The 10,747-nt window shown below is 43.5% G+C and overlaps 1 protein-coding gene across 1 annotated transcript; it reads right to left on the bottom strand.

The window, feature by feature from the left end:
- Positions 1 to 6,465: 6,465 nt before the first annotated feature.
- Positions 6,466 to 10,109, bottom strand: LOC109199746 (E3 ubiquitin-protein ligase TRIM21-like). The gene is made up of 2 exons (XM_019355060.2): positions 9,977 to 10,109; positions 6,466 to 8,280 (listed from the first exon to the last, which is right to left on the bottom strand). Exon 2 carries the CDS (start codon positions 8,269 to 8,271, stop codon positions 6,613 to 6,615), a length of 1,659 nt encoding a protein of 552 aa, XP_019210605.1. The 5' UTR covers positions 8,272 to 8,280; positions 9,977 to 10,109; the 3' UTR covers positions 6,466 to 6,612.
- Between the last annotated feature and the right edge of the window lie 638 nt (positions 10,110 to 10,747).

Below are 10,747 nucleotides of genomic sequence, written 5' to 3'. Positions count from 1 at the left end.
GCAAATTCGTAGTGCCTGATACTGAATATGGTCTAACTTTACCAGAGTTGTCTGCTGCTGAGTTATATGCTAACACCCATAATCCAACAGTGATCTGACCACCCAGTGTATATGGCCCTCAAAGACTTCCTATCCGCTCCCCAGTCCCTCCCAACTAAACACCTCATTATATTCAACACTTTTTTACATTTGTCACCACCTTCTGAATATGTGCAGCCCATGTTAACCTCTCATCAAACCACAATCCAAGAAACTTAAATTTACTCACCCTTTCTAATTCTTGATCATACAACTTAAGCTTGATGTCCTTACCAACCCTCTTCCTTGTCTTCCTTCCCCTCTCTCTGTCTGTAGTCCCAGCCTGCTTCAAAATGGCCACCATCGTCCCTGTACCCAAATCCTCTACCATCTCATCATTGAACGACTGGCGACCTGTAGCCCTGACCCCCATCGTGAGCAAATGCTTCGAGAAGCTGGTCAGGGACTTCATTTGCTCTGCACTACCCGACTCACTGGACCTCTACAATTTGCATACCGCCACAACAGGTCCACTGATGATGCCATAGCCCTGACACTCCATGCTGCCCTGTCACACCTGGAGAAGAGAGACACGTATGTGAGAATGCTGTTTGTAGATTACAGCTCAGCATTCAACACCATCGTTCCCTCGAAGCTGGACAGGAAACTACAGGATCTAGGACTGAGCAGCTCCTCTGCAGCTGGATCCTTAACTTCCTGACTGACAGACGCCAAGTGGTCAGACTGGCAGCATCACCTCATCCCCCATCACACTGAACACTGGTGCTCCACAGGGGTGTGTACTGAGCCCTCTCCTGTACTCACTCTACACCTACGACTGCACGGCCACTAGAAACTAGAAAAAAAAGTGGTGGGTCTTATCACCAACGGTGATGAGACGGCCTACAGGAAGGAGGTCAGCGCCCTGACCCACTGGTGTCAAGACAACCATCTCACCCTCAACGTCGCAAAGACAAAGGAGTTGATAGTGGACTTCCGGAGGTGCAGAGAAGTACACACCCCCATCACCATCAACGGCGCTGCTGTGGAGAGAGTGAGCAGCTTCTGCTTCCTTGGTGTACATCTGGCTGAGGATCTTACGTGGTCAGGACACAAACAAAACAGTGAAGAAGGCGCAGCAGCGCCTCTTCTTCCTCAGGAGACTGAAAAGATTTGGCATGAGCCCCCGCATCCTCAGGACCTTCTATCGCTGTGCCATTGAGAGCATCCTCACTGGATGCATCACCACCTGATATGGCAACAGCACCTACAACGCAAAGCTCTCCAGAGAGTAGTGCGGTGCTCTGAACGGATAATTGGAGGTGAGCTTCCCTCCCTCCAGGACATCTACAGGAAGCGGTGCCTGAGGAAAGCGGGGAGGATCATCAAGGACTCCAGTCACCCCAGCAAACTGTTCAGACTACTTCCATCAGGAAGGAGGTTCTGCAGCATCCGGTCCCGTACCAGCAGACTGAGAGACAGCTTTTTTCACCAGGCCATCAGACTGCTGAACACGTCATAGACACCTCACCCTCACTTACCAGAACTTCAACATTATGCACTCCATACTGTATATAATGCCACTTGTTTGCACAATATCCAACTACCAACCTCTGTATATTTTATATATTTATTTTATTTTTACTCTATTTAATTTGTAAAATATGTATACACACACACACACACGTAGACATACATATTTAGTATACACATTCAGTAATATGCATACACTCTTATATTGTACATATATTTATTCATATAATTCTCAGATTTAGCCATCCTTATATTTGCTTGTTTCATGTTATGTATTTTTGCACACCTCTGTTGCTTGTGAAGCCGCACACAAGAATTTCACTCACATGTACTGTATCAGTGTACCTGCACATGTGATGTGACAATAAAAGTGATTTGATTTGATTTGAAAAAACATCACCTTGGTTTTATCAACTGAAAATTAAAACCCCACTTATAAGACCACTATTCGACTCTTCTAATTGTTCCTGCAGTTTCTCACAATATACTCTATATTTTCCCTCTCTTCCATATTGATCCATCATCAGCAAAAGTGAACATCCCACCCTGCCTCTATATCACTAAACACATATCTACCATCAAAGAAAATAACAAAGGGCTCACTACGCTCCCTGAGGTGTACCATTTCTACCAAAAACATTTCAGAAAAAAACCTTCCATCCTCACTTGAATATGTCGCCCTTTAAAAAATCCATTATCCACCCGTACATCCTCCCCCTAATACCCAATTTACAGAGTTTAATCAGTAGGCCATCTCTCCACATCATATCATAGGCCTTTTCTATATCAAGAAACACCGCAACTACACTCTCACTGTTTGTTTGTGCTTTTCTAACTTCATGTTCCAAACATAAAACTGGATCCATAGTATTCTCCCTCTTCTAAACCCACTTTGATATTAGAGATAATCCTCTAGTTCCAAATAGTACGTCAATCTCTCAGTTATCATACGCTCCATCACTTTACAACATGCGATTTAACGCTATAGGTCTAAATTTCCTGGATTGTGACATCCTTTCCAGGTTTCCGTATGGGTACCACCACAGCTTCCTTCCAGCTTTGCTGCAGTTTCCCACTCTCCCAAACTCTGTTATATAACCCTAACAAAAGATCTTTGGCTGACTCACTGAGTTGGTTTAACATGGTATAGCATACCTGATCTTTCCCGGTGCTGATAATTTAGATTCTGTAGTACTCGATGTAGTTCTGACTTTGTAAAAGGATATTTAATGAATCATCCATATCCCCTACCAGGTCCATTAAGCCTCTATTCTCTGCAACAGTCAGGTCTCTTCCTCGTCGCCCTTCCTCACTAACATTGCCTGAACTGTGGACTTTAACAAAAGTTTTTGCCAACACATTTGCTTTTTCCCCCCCATCTGTTACTGCTATGATGTCTCCATCCCTCAGGATTGGATAATCACACTCCCTTTTCATACCATTCATCCTTCTAATCATTGACCAGATGTTCTGTATTCTTGTCTCCCTCCCCACTGAATTACAAAACGCCCTCCATAAGTCCCTCTTTGCACTTTTAACGGTTCTTTTTACCGTAGCTTGCAATCTTTATAGTCAATGAAATTCTGAAAACTGTGATTGTTCTTTAAAGTCTTAAATGCCCTATTTTGATATTTAATCACTTTATCACACTCCTGTGTCCACCATGGTACAATCTTCTTCTCCCCTCTACCGTCTTTCCTCTTCATCACCCTGCTGGCCGCCTCTAAAAATGCCTTACAAATAAAACAATTTAACTCATGCACCCCCACATTCATATCAATCTTTTGCATTTCTTGATCACTAACTAATCTAAATTGTATCCAATCAGCATCCCTAAAACACCACTGCTTCACCCCCCTTACGTCTCGTTTTTCTATACTGAACTCAATCATCGTCATTATAGGATAATGGTCACTGCCTACAGTTGTCTCTTTCAGTACCTGCCATGAAAAAATACCTGCCAGCGAGTCTGACACCAATGTAAGGTCAATTGCTGATTCTGCACCTGCTCTAACATCCACTCTCGTGCCACTTCCATCATTCAAACACACAAAATTCTTCATCTCCATCACTTCCTCAATCACTGCACCATTCCGATCATTACCATTACCCCATAACGTGCTGTGTGCATTAAAATCCCCACACCAAATTACTTTTCCCTTTAAATATGTGTCAAGTTCATCCACCGATATCAGTTTATTAGCTGGATTGTAGAAATTAATCACGCTGAAACTTCCAGGCCCTCCCTAGACTTCAAGTACAATACATTCTGTTCCCAAAGCTACAACTCTATATTGAATCCCTTCTATATTGAATCCCTTGTGCCACAAATATTGCACACCCTCCTCCATTACCCTCCCTTCTATCTCTGCGAACACTACTATAACCTTTAATAACAAAATCTAAAGTAGGTTTGAGCCAGGTCTCCTGATGCAGATTATGTCTGGTTTCTTTTTGCATTGTTTGACGAATCCTTTAAATTCTGTCCATTTGCAATCAGACTTCTGGCATTCCACTGTAAAATAATCATATTACACTCTCCTCTGGTCCTCCTGCCTTCCCCTCCCCTCCAAGTCTTTTATTGACAGTTTCCCAAGATATATCTTTAATGCCAAAAACCTCTCTGCTCCTTTCACAACTATTTTAATTTCTCTGTTTTGTGTTTCACCTGGTCTGTACAATTTATGACATAGGCTATAAACAAAATCATCTTCTCCACTGTCAGTCCTGTACAAGCTCCCTGTGTATGTATTACTTCTGACGTTGATGGTCGAACCTTTTCTATCCTGTCCTTTTCCTTTTGTACCCTTTTGACAGCCTCAGCGTAACTTAAGTTGTGAGCTACTTTGACTTGCTCGACCTCCACAGCCTTCTTCCTTACTTCACACCCCCCATAACTCACCCTGTGCTGCCCCCCACAGTTACTGCATTTATCCTGTACACTATCCCCACATTCGTCATATCGGTGTTCACCTCCACACTTGGGCACCTCTGTTCCCTTTGCAAACTGCAGCGATGTGTCCGTATCTTTGGCATTTTTAACACCTGAAGGGTGGTGGCACATATGGTCTAACAGGAAAGCTCATGCAACCTATTTTAACTCTGTCTGGCAGGACAGCCTCCTGGAATTCCAATAGAACCGACAGGCTACTCACCCTCTCCCCATTAATCGTTTTCAGCAGTCTTTGTACTTTGCTGACCTCACCACCATTAATACATCGCTTGAGCCTCTCCAGGTCCTCTCCTACAGGGATACCCGTAATCACCCCCCGTGTCACTTTGTTGTCTCCTAAGATCCTTTTGTCTCCTACAGTCTTCCTACAAATACTTTCAGCATTCAACACTTTATTTTTTGTTCTTCTGTCTTAACCACTATCAGCAAGTTCCCATCCCTGAGAATTTTAGCCAGCTGAACATCTCCAAACTTCTTTTTCAGTTCTCTAGACAACGCTATGGGGCTTAGCTGCACATCCTCATCTTCCTTCCTGAACCTTAGAATTATTTTGAATTCCTCCCTCACCGTTTTCCTCCGGACAACTCTGGACCCCTCCTCCGAAATGTTCTCTTCCAAGCTCCGTTTACTAGTCTGTGTCCCAAATAAACTTGCCTCCTCTGTCCTGCTTCTCCCTCTTCCTGATCTTCCCCCGCCAGCAACCGGGGTCCAGTCACCAAAATCCATATCATCATCCTCACCCACCTGAGCCGCCATTCCAGCCAGTCACATACCAGTTTATGCCCAACTGCCAAAGTCCGTGATCCAAATCCGTAGTCCAAAGTCCAAAAACTAATTGATTCACTTAAACCGTATGGAACGTACTCTAAAAGTTTCTCCAACAAATCTTCCTCTTCCCTGAACAACCACCTGTTCCGGTCTACGTCACACGTCACCACGTACCCAGAGCCGTTTTCCATCAACAACCTCCATTTTAGACCCACCTACAGACACATGACTGGACAGACGCCACATGCAATAAATGTGGACACACGTGGGTTTGGCATTACGTCTGATTGGTTGAAGTGACGTGAACGTGGCATCGTTACTGTGACTCTATTGGCTCAAACAATTAAAAAGAGGTGTCAATCACGCAAACTGACCAAAAGAAACCAAAGTTAGAGCCCCTCGGAGTTTAAAGGGCCAGAGGCCAATCAAATGCTCTATGCGCATGGCAGAAAAGGGCCATTACCATGTAAATGTGTGGTTAATTCTTCAAAATATATTTTAAAAAAAAGCATGTTAGGCCTGTTAATAAATTTATTAATTTCTGCTCTTTAATACCTAAAAAAATAAACTGGCATGGTGTCCAATTGTGTGCCAAAATTGACATTTTGTACAACGTCTGGATATTCATGTATTGACAGGGCTGTAGTTTTCACTGTTTACTTTAGAAACACAATCTTTGCACAGATTATGCTTATATGTTGGTTACTGGATTTCTGGAACCAAATGTGAGCTGAGGCATATTTTTAAAAGGGTTATATGCTAAAAATTACAACAAAAAAAAATTAGGCGAGAATAACATCTACTTACTTTTTCTGTGTTCCAGTCTCAGTAACTTTGACACAGTAATATCTGCTTTAATATTTACACCTCTGATTAAATTTCTCAAGTGTTTGCTTTATTTGATACCAAGATTGTAAGGACAGAGTTTGTAATTGCAGAGAAATAATCAATTTAATTTAGGCATTACATTTTCGAGCAGGAAGCTCAGAAACCCACTTAGGGCTTAAGAGGTTAAGGTTATAGTATGTAATGGAAACTTACAGGCATGCGTGGGCAAAGGTTTCACCTCCACTGAGCACTTGTAGCAAACTAGCTGGGCATAACAACTTCCCAAGTACCAACTGTGGCCACAAGAGGGTGCCAAATCATACAAACAAAAGCATATTACCACATTAAAGTTATACCAACACACTTCTGTTCAAATCAAACTCCATGAGAATCAAAGTGTGAATCAGAGTCCTGATGATCAGATTCTATAGAAACATGGAGACTGTAGAGGATTTACACTCAATATGTTCATTTGTTCCCTTCAATAAAAATCAATCATTCATCAAATAAAATCAGTCGTCTATCGACTCAGTTTGATTGACAGGACAGATGATCAGAGGTGCAGAGTTTTCACCACCATCATTGTTACAGGGACTGAAGTATGGGTGGAGTTTGTGAGTGAAGGAGCAGCCAGTAAAGGAGTAGATCAGAGCTGCAGCACCTACATCATAAAAGGAGACCAGACCCTCCACATAATCCACAAACACCCCCACCTTCTCAGGACCAGGATGAAGACAGAGATCAACTGGAGGACCAGCATTAGCTTCGTACTCATTTCCATTTACCAGCCCTACAGTCCAGAAACCATCCTGAGGTCTCTCTATGATTTCTCCCTTCCTGTTGATCGACTCTGTGGCCACTCCTAAATCCCAGTCAGTCTTTCCTTTAACCTGAACCTCAAAGTAAAATCTGCCTGAAGAGAAACTCTGCTCTCCTAAAACACAAGCACACAGAGAAAATCTCTCTGGGTTTTCTGGAAGATTCTTCCTCACATCACTATGATACACTTGTTTTCCATCATCAGACAGGATGAGCCAGGAATTTGCTGTATCAGGATCCAGAGTCACATCCACCTCATACTGCTGCACCCTCTGCAGCTCAGCCTCAAACAGCTTCTTCTTCATGAGTTTCCTGATTGTCTCCTCCAGCTGAGCCACAGCTCTCCCCACAGTCCCCTCATATGATGGTGGATGAACTCTGACCTCTGTCCAGTCCTTGCTGGGTGGAGCAGCTTTAAGGGAGGAGAAGCTTTGGAGGAGGTGGAGGTGGTCTTCAGAGCGTGAGAGCTGCTCCACCTCAGAGCTTCTCTCCATCAGCTCAGAGATTTCCTGTTCCAGATCTTTGATGAGACCTTCAGCCTGTTTCTCTGTAGTTTCCTGTTTGTCTTCGATCTCCTTCATGAGCTTCTTCAGGCGTCTCTCAACAGACTCCATCAGAGCAGTGAAGACCTGAACACCTTCTGCTTTCTGTCTGTCTGCAGCATCTTTACTCATCTTCACCGACTCTGTGATCTCCTGAATCTTCAGTCGTCTCTTCTGGATCATCTGCTGAATCTCAGCCTCTGTCTTCTCCAGCTCTGCCTTCTTTCCTTCATATTCTTCTCTCAGAGGAACAAACTCGTGGTTCTTGTGGTCTAAAACAGAGCAGAGCACGCAGACACATGTCTGGTCGGTCTTACAGAACAGCTCCAGAAGTTTATCGTGCTTCGTGCACATCCTGCCTTCCAGGTTCTCCACAGCATCAATCAGCTGATGTCTTTTCAGACCTTTCATTGTCAGATGAGGCTCCAGGTGAGTCTGACAGTAGGAGGTCTGACACACCAGGCAGGACTTCAGGGCCTTCAGTCTGGTTCCAGTGCAGACGTCACAGGGAACTTCTCCTGGTTTGGCAGCTTGTTGCTCTGAGCTGCTGCTGCTGGCTTTCTGCTGAGCTTCACGTCTGAACTGAGCAACCATCTCAGAGATGAAGGTGTTGACCCTCAGCTGAGGTCTAGTGGAGAAAGTCTCTTTACACATGGGACACTGACAGCTCTGATTCATGTCCCAGTGCTGACTGATGCAGGTTTTGCAGAAGTTGTGTCCACATGGTGTAGTGACTGGATCAGTGAACACATCCAGACAGATGCAGCACAGAAACTGATCTTCAGATCGCAGATTGCTGGCAGCAGACATGTCTGCACTCTGAGGGAGAAAGAAAAGAAACATTTGATTCAAAATTCACTTTAAATTTCATTTTTAAAAAGAGAGAAACAAACGTCAGTAGTCTGAGGAGCTTGGAAAGAAAAGCGTCTGGACTTCTTTGAGTTTCTTTTCATCACAGAAGCTTCTTCACCTCATCCTCAACACAGACAAGACCAAGGAATTAATACTGGACTTTTGGAAGAACCCCCTCCCCTGCAGCCTCTTATCGTCAAAGGGACAGAGGTGGAGATGGCAAACAGCCACAGATTCCTGGGACTGCAGGTTACATCAGACCTGAGCTGGACTCTCAACACTACAGCAACAGTGAAAAAAGCCCAGCAAAGGCTTTATTTCATTAGGCTGCTCAGGAAAGCTGGCATGAACCACCACCCTCTCACCCAGGCCTACAGAGGACTGATAGAGAGCATCCTCACCGCAGGCATCACTGTCTGGTATGGAAACACCACACAGACAGAGAGGAAGGCTCTGCAAAGACTCATGAAGTCTGTGGAGAGGATTATAGGAACAAAACTTGCCTCCATGGACCTGCACATACAAAGCTGTACATACAATCTCAGACACAACAGAGCGGACAGCATCATCACACACAGAACAAGATTCTTCAATAGCTTCTTTGACAGTTAGACACTGAGAGGTTGATGGCTCCGTGTCAGAACACTGGCCTTAACGAAAAAGTTATCAATCATTCTTTTCATCTTTTCTCATTACCCACAGCTACATCCACTCCTATCAGGCTGCTCACAACCTGCACTTTCAAACGTACACATGTAGGCCTGCAGGAATATCTGGACCACAGCCAATCAGAGAGGTCCTGCCCTCTCTCTGATTGGTTTAGCCAACGATATGGGCATAATGTGTTATTGACCACACGGAGACTTTCAGAGTTGCAGAGATTTCCTTTTGTTTTTGCTGGAATGGCTGGTCGTACCAGTGTGACCTAGCATTTGTTTAGACTACGTCCACACTAATGCGTTTTCGTTTGAAAAAGCACTGTTTTCTCTCCGTTTTGGCCTCCCGTCCACACTGAGACGGCGTTTTCTCCAAGGAAAACATTTTGAAAACAAAACATTTGGAGACGGTGCGTTTGTGTCACAGTGTGAACAGTGAAAACAGAGACTTTCTAAAACGATGATGCATGTTAGTCATGTGATGCAGTCATGTGACCAATTAAACAAAGATAGTGGAGAGCATTATACAGCAGCAGTTTTTACAGCCCTATTAAAGATTAATATCAGTCTGTACATGCTCCACAGAGCTTTTCTTCAAATTCTTCAATTCTCACTTGCTTTTGCAACTTTGTACTTTTGTGTTACTCGCAACAACGACTCCACCTCACTGTTAGTCCATTTAAAAAACTCGGTGGTTTTCCTCCACCTGTTAACGCGACGTTTCAAACAGCCGGCACAAGCGGCAGACAGAAATGAGACCGGTCGAATCGCCTTGCGTTTCACGCATGCGCAGTACTGGAACGTAAGCGTTTTCGGCCGTTTTAATGTGGACGCACAACTCTGTGAAAACGACGGAAAATGCTACTGTGGACACGGAGCGCTGTTTTCAAATCTATCCGGGCATATAAGTCGCACCATGGAGAAATGAGGTGGTACTCAAGAGCCCTGATGAAGTGAACAGAGTGAAGATTTGTGTAGAAACAGGAAGTGTGATCAGCTGCACTCACCACTGTTGCTGAGAGAAACCTGATGGACTCCAGTGAATCTTCTTTTAGAGACAAACAGGACTCGACTGCAGCTCTGCTGCTGCTCTCTCACACTTTCACTTCTGCAAAATGACGTTGAACTTCTCGTCTTTGCTCCCCCTCTTCCTTTATCAGCCGGTCTGTACTCAGTGACTGTGTGCAGCGGGTGGGAGGAGTGAGGAGTGGTGTGTGGGTAAAGTTCACACAGTAATGACGGCCTCAGGTGATCAGGAGAAACACACCTGGATTTCCTTTTTCCACAGCAGACTGAGAGCTTCAGGTGGACCCTGAAGGAGGTCTCAGACACATGTGGTAAAAGTACACACAGTCTGTACTTAAGTAGAAGTACTACTGTTAAAAATACTCCAAGTACTAATTCAACTTCTTTACTCAAGTAAAAGTAAAAAACTGGCTGTGAAATGTAAGAGAGTAAAAAGAGCTGATTGAAGAACATTTCTAACACATGTGTTTATACAAAGCTAACTGAACCATGTGCTACATCAACGTAATAATAAAATAATATTATTCACTTTATTTCTGTCTAAATTTGAATTACATTAAATATTTTAGCTTGAAATAAGTGAAAAAAATCTGTCAATGGAACAAGTTAAAATTCTCCAGTTTCAAGATTCACCGTCTTGAAAAAAGTTCATATATGTTACAAAATGTTGCTCTGTAGCTGATTGTGTCTTATTTTAAGTGAAATAAGATATTTTGACTAGAAATAAGACAAATATACTTGGTAATATTTTG

The sequence above is a fragment of the Oreochromis niloticus genome, unplaced genomic scaffold, assembly GCF_001858045.2.
Source record: "Oreochromis niloticus isolate F11D_XX unplaced genomic scaffold, O_niloticus_UMD_NMBU tig00000744_pilon, whole genome shotgun sequence".
Lineage (NCBI taxonomy): Eukaryota > Metazoa > Chordata > Actinopteri > Cichliformes > Cichlidae > Oreochromis > Oreochromis niloticus.
Note: the sequence above shows the minus strand (reverse complement) of the source record. Positions and strands in the feature narration are given on the sequence as shown.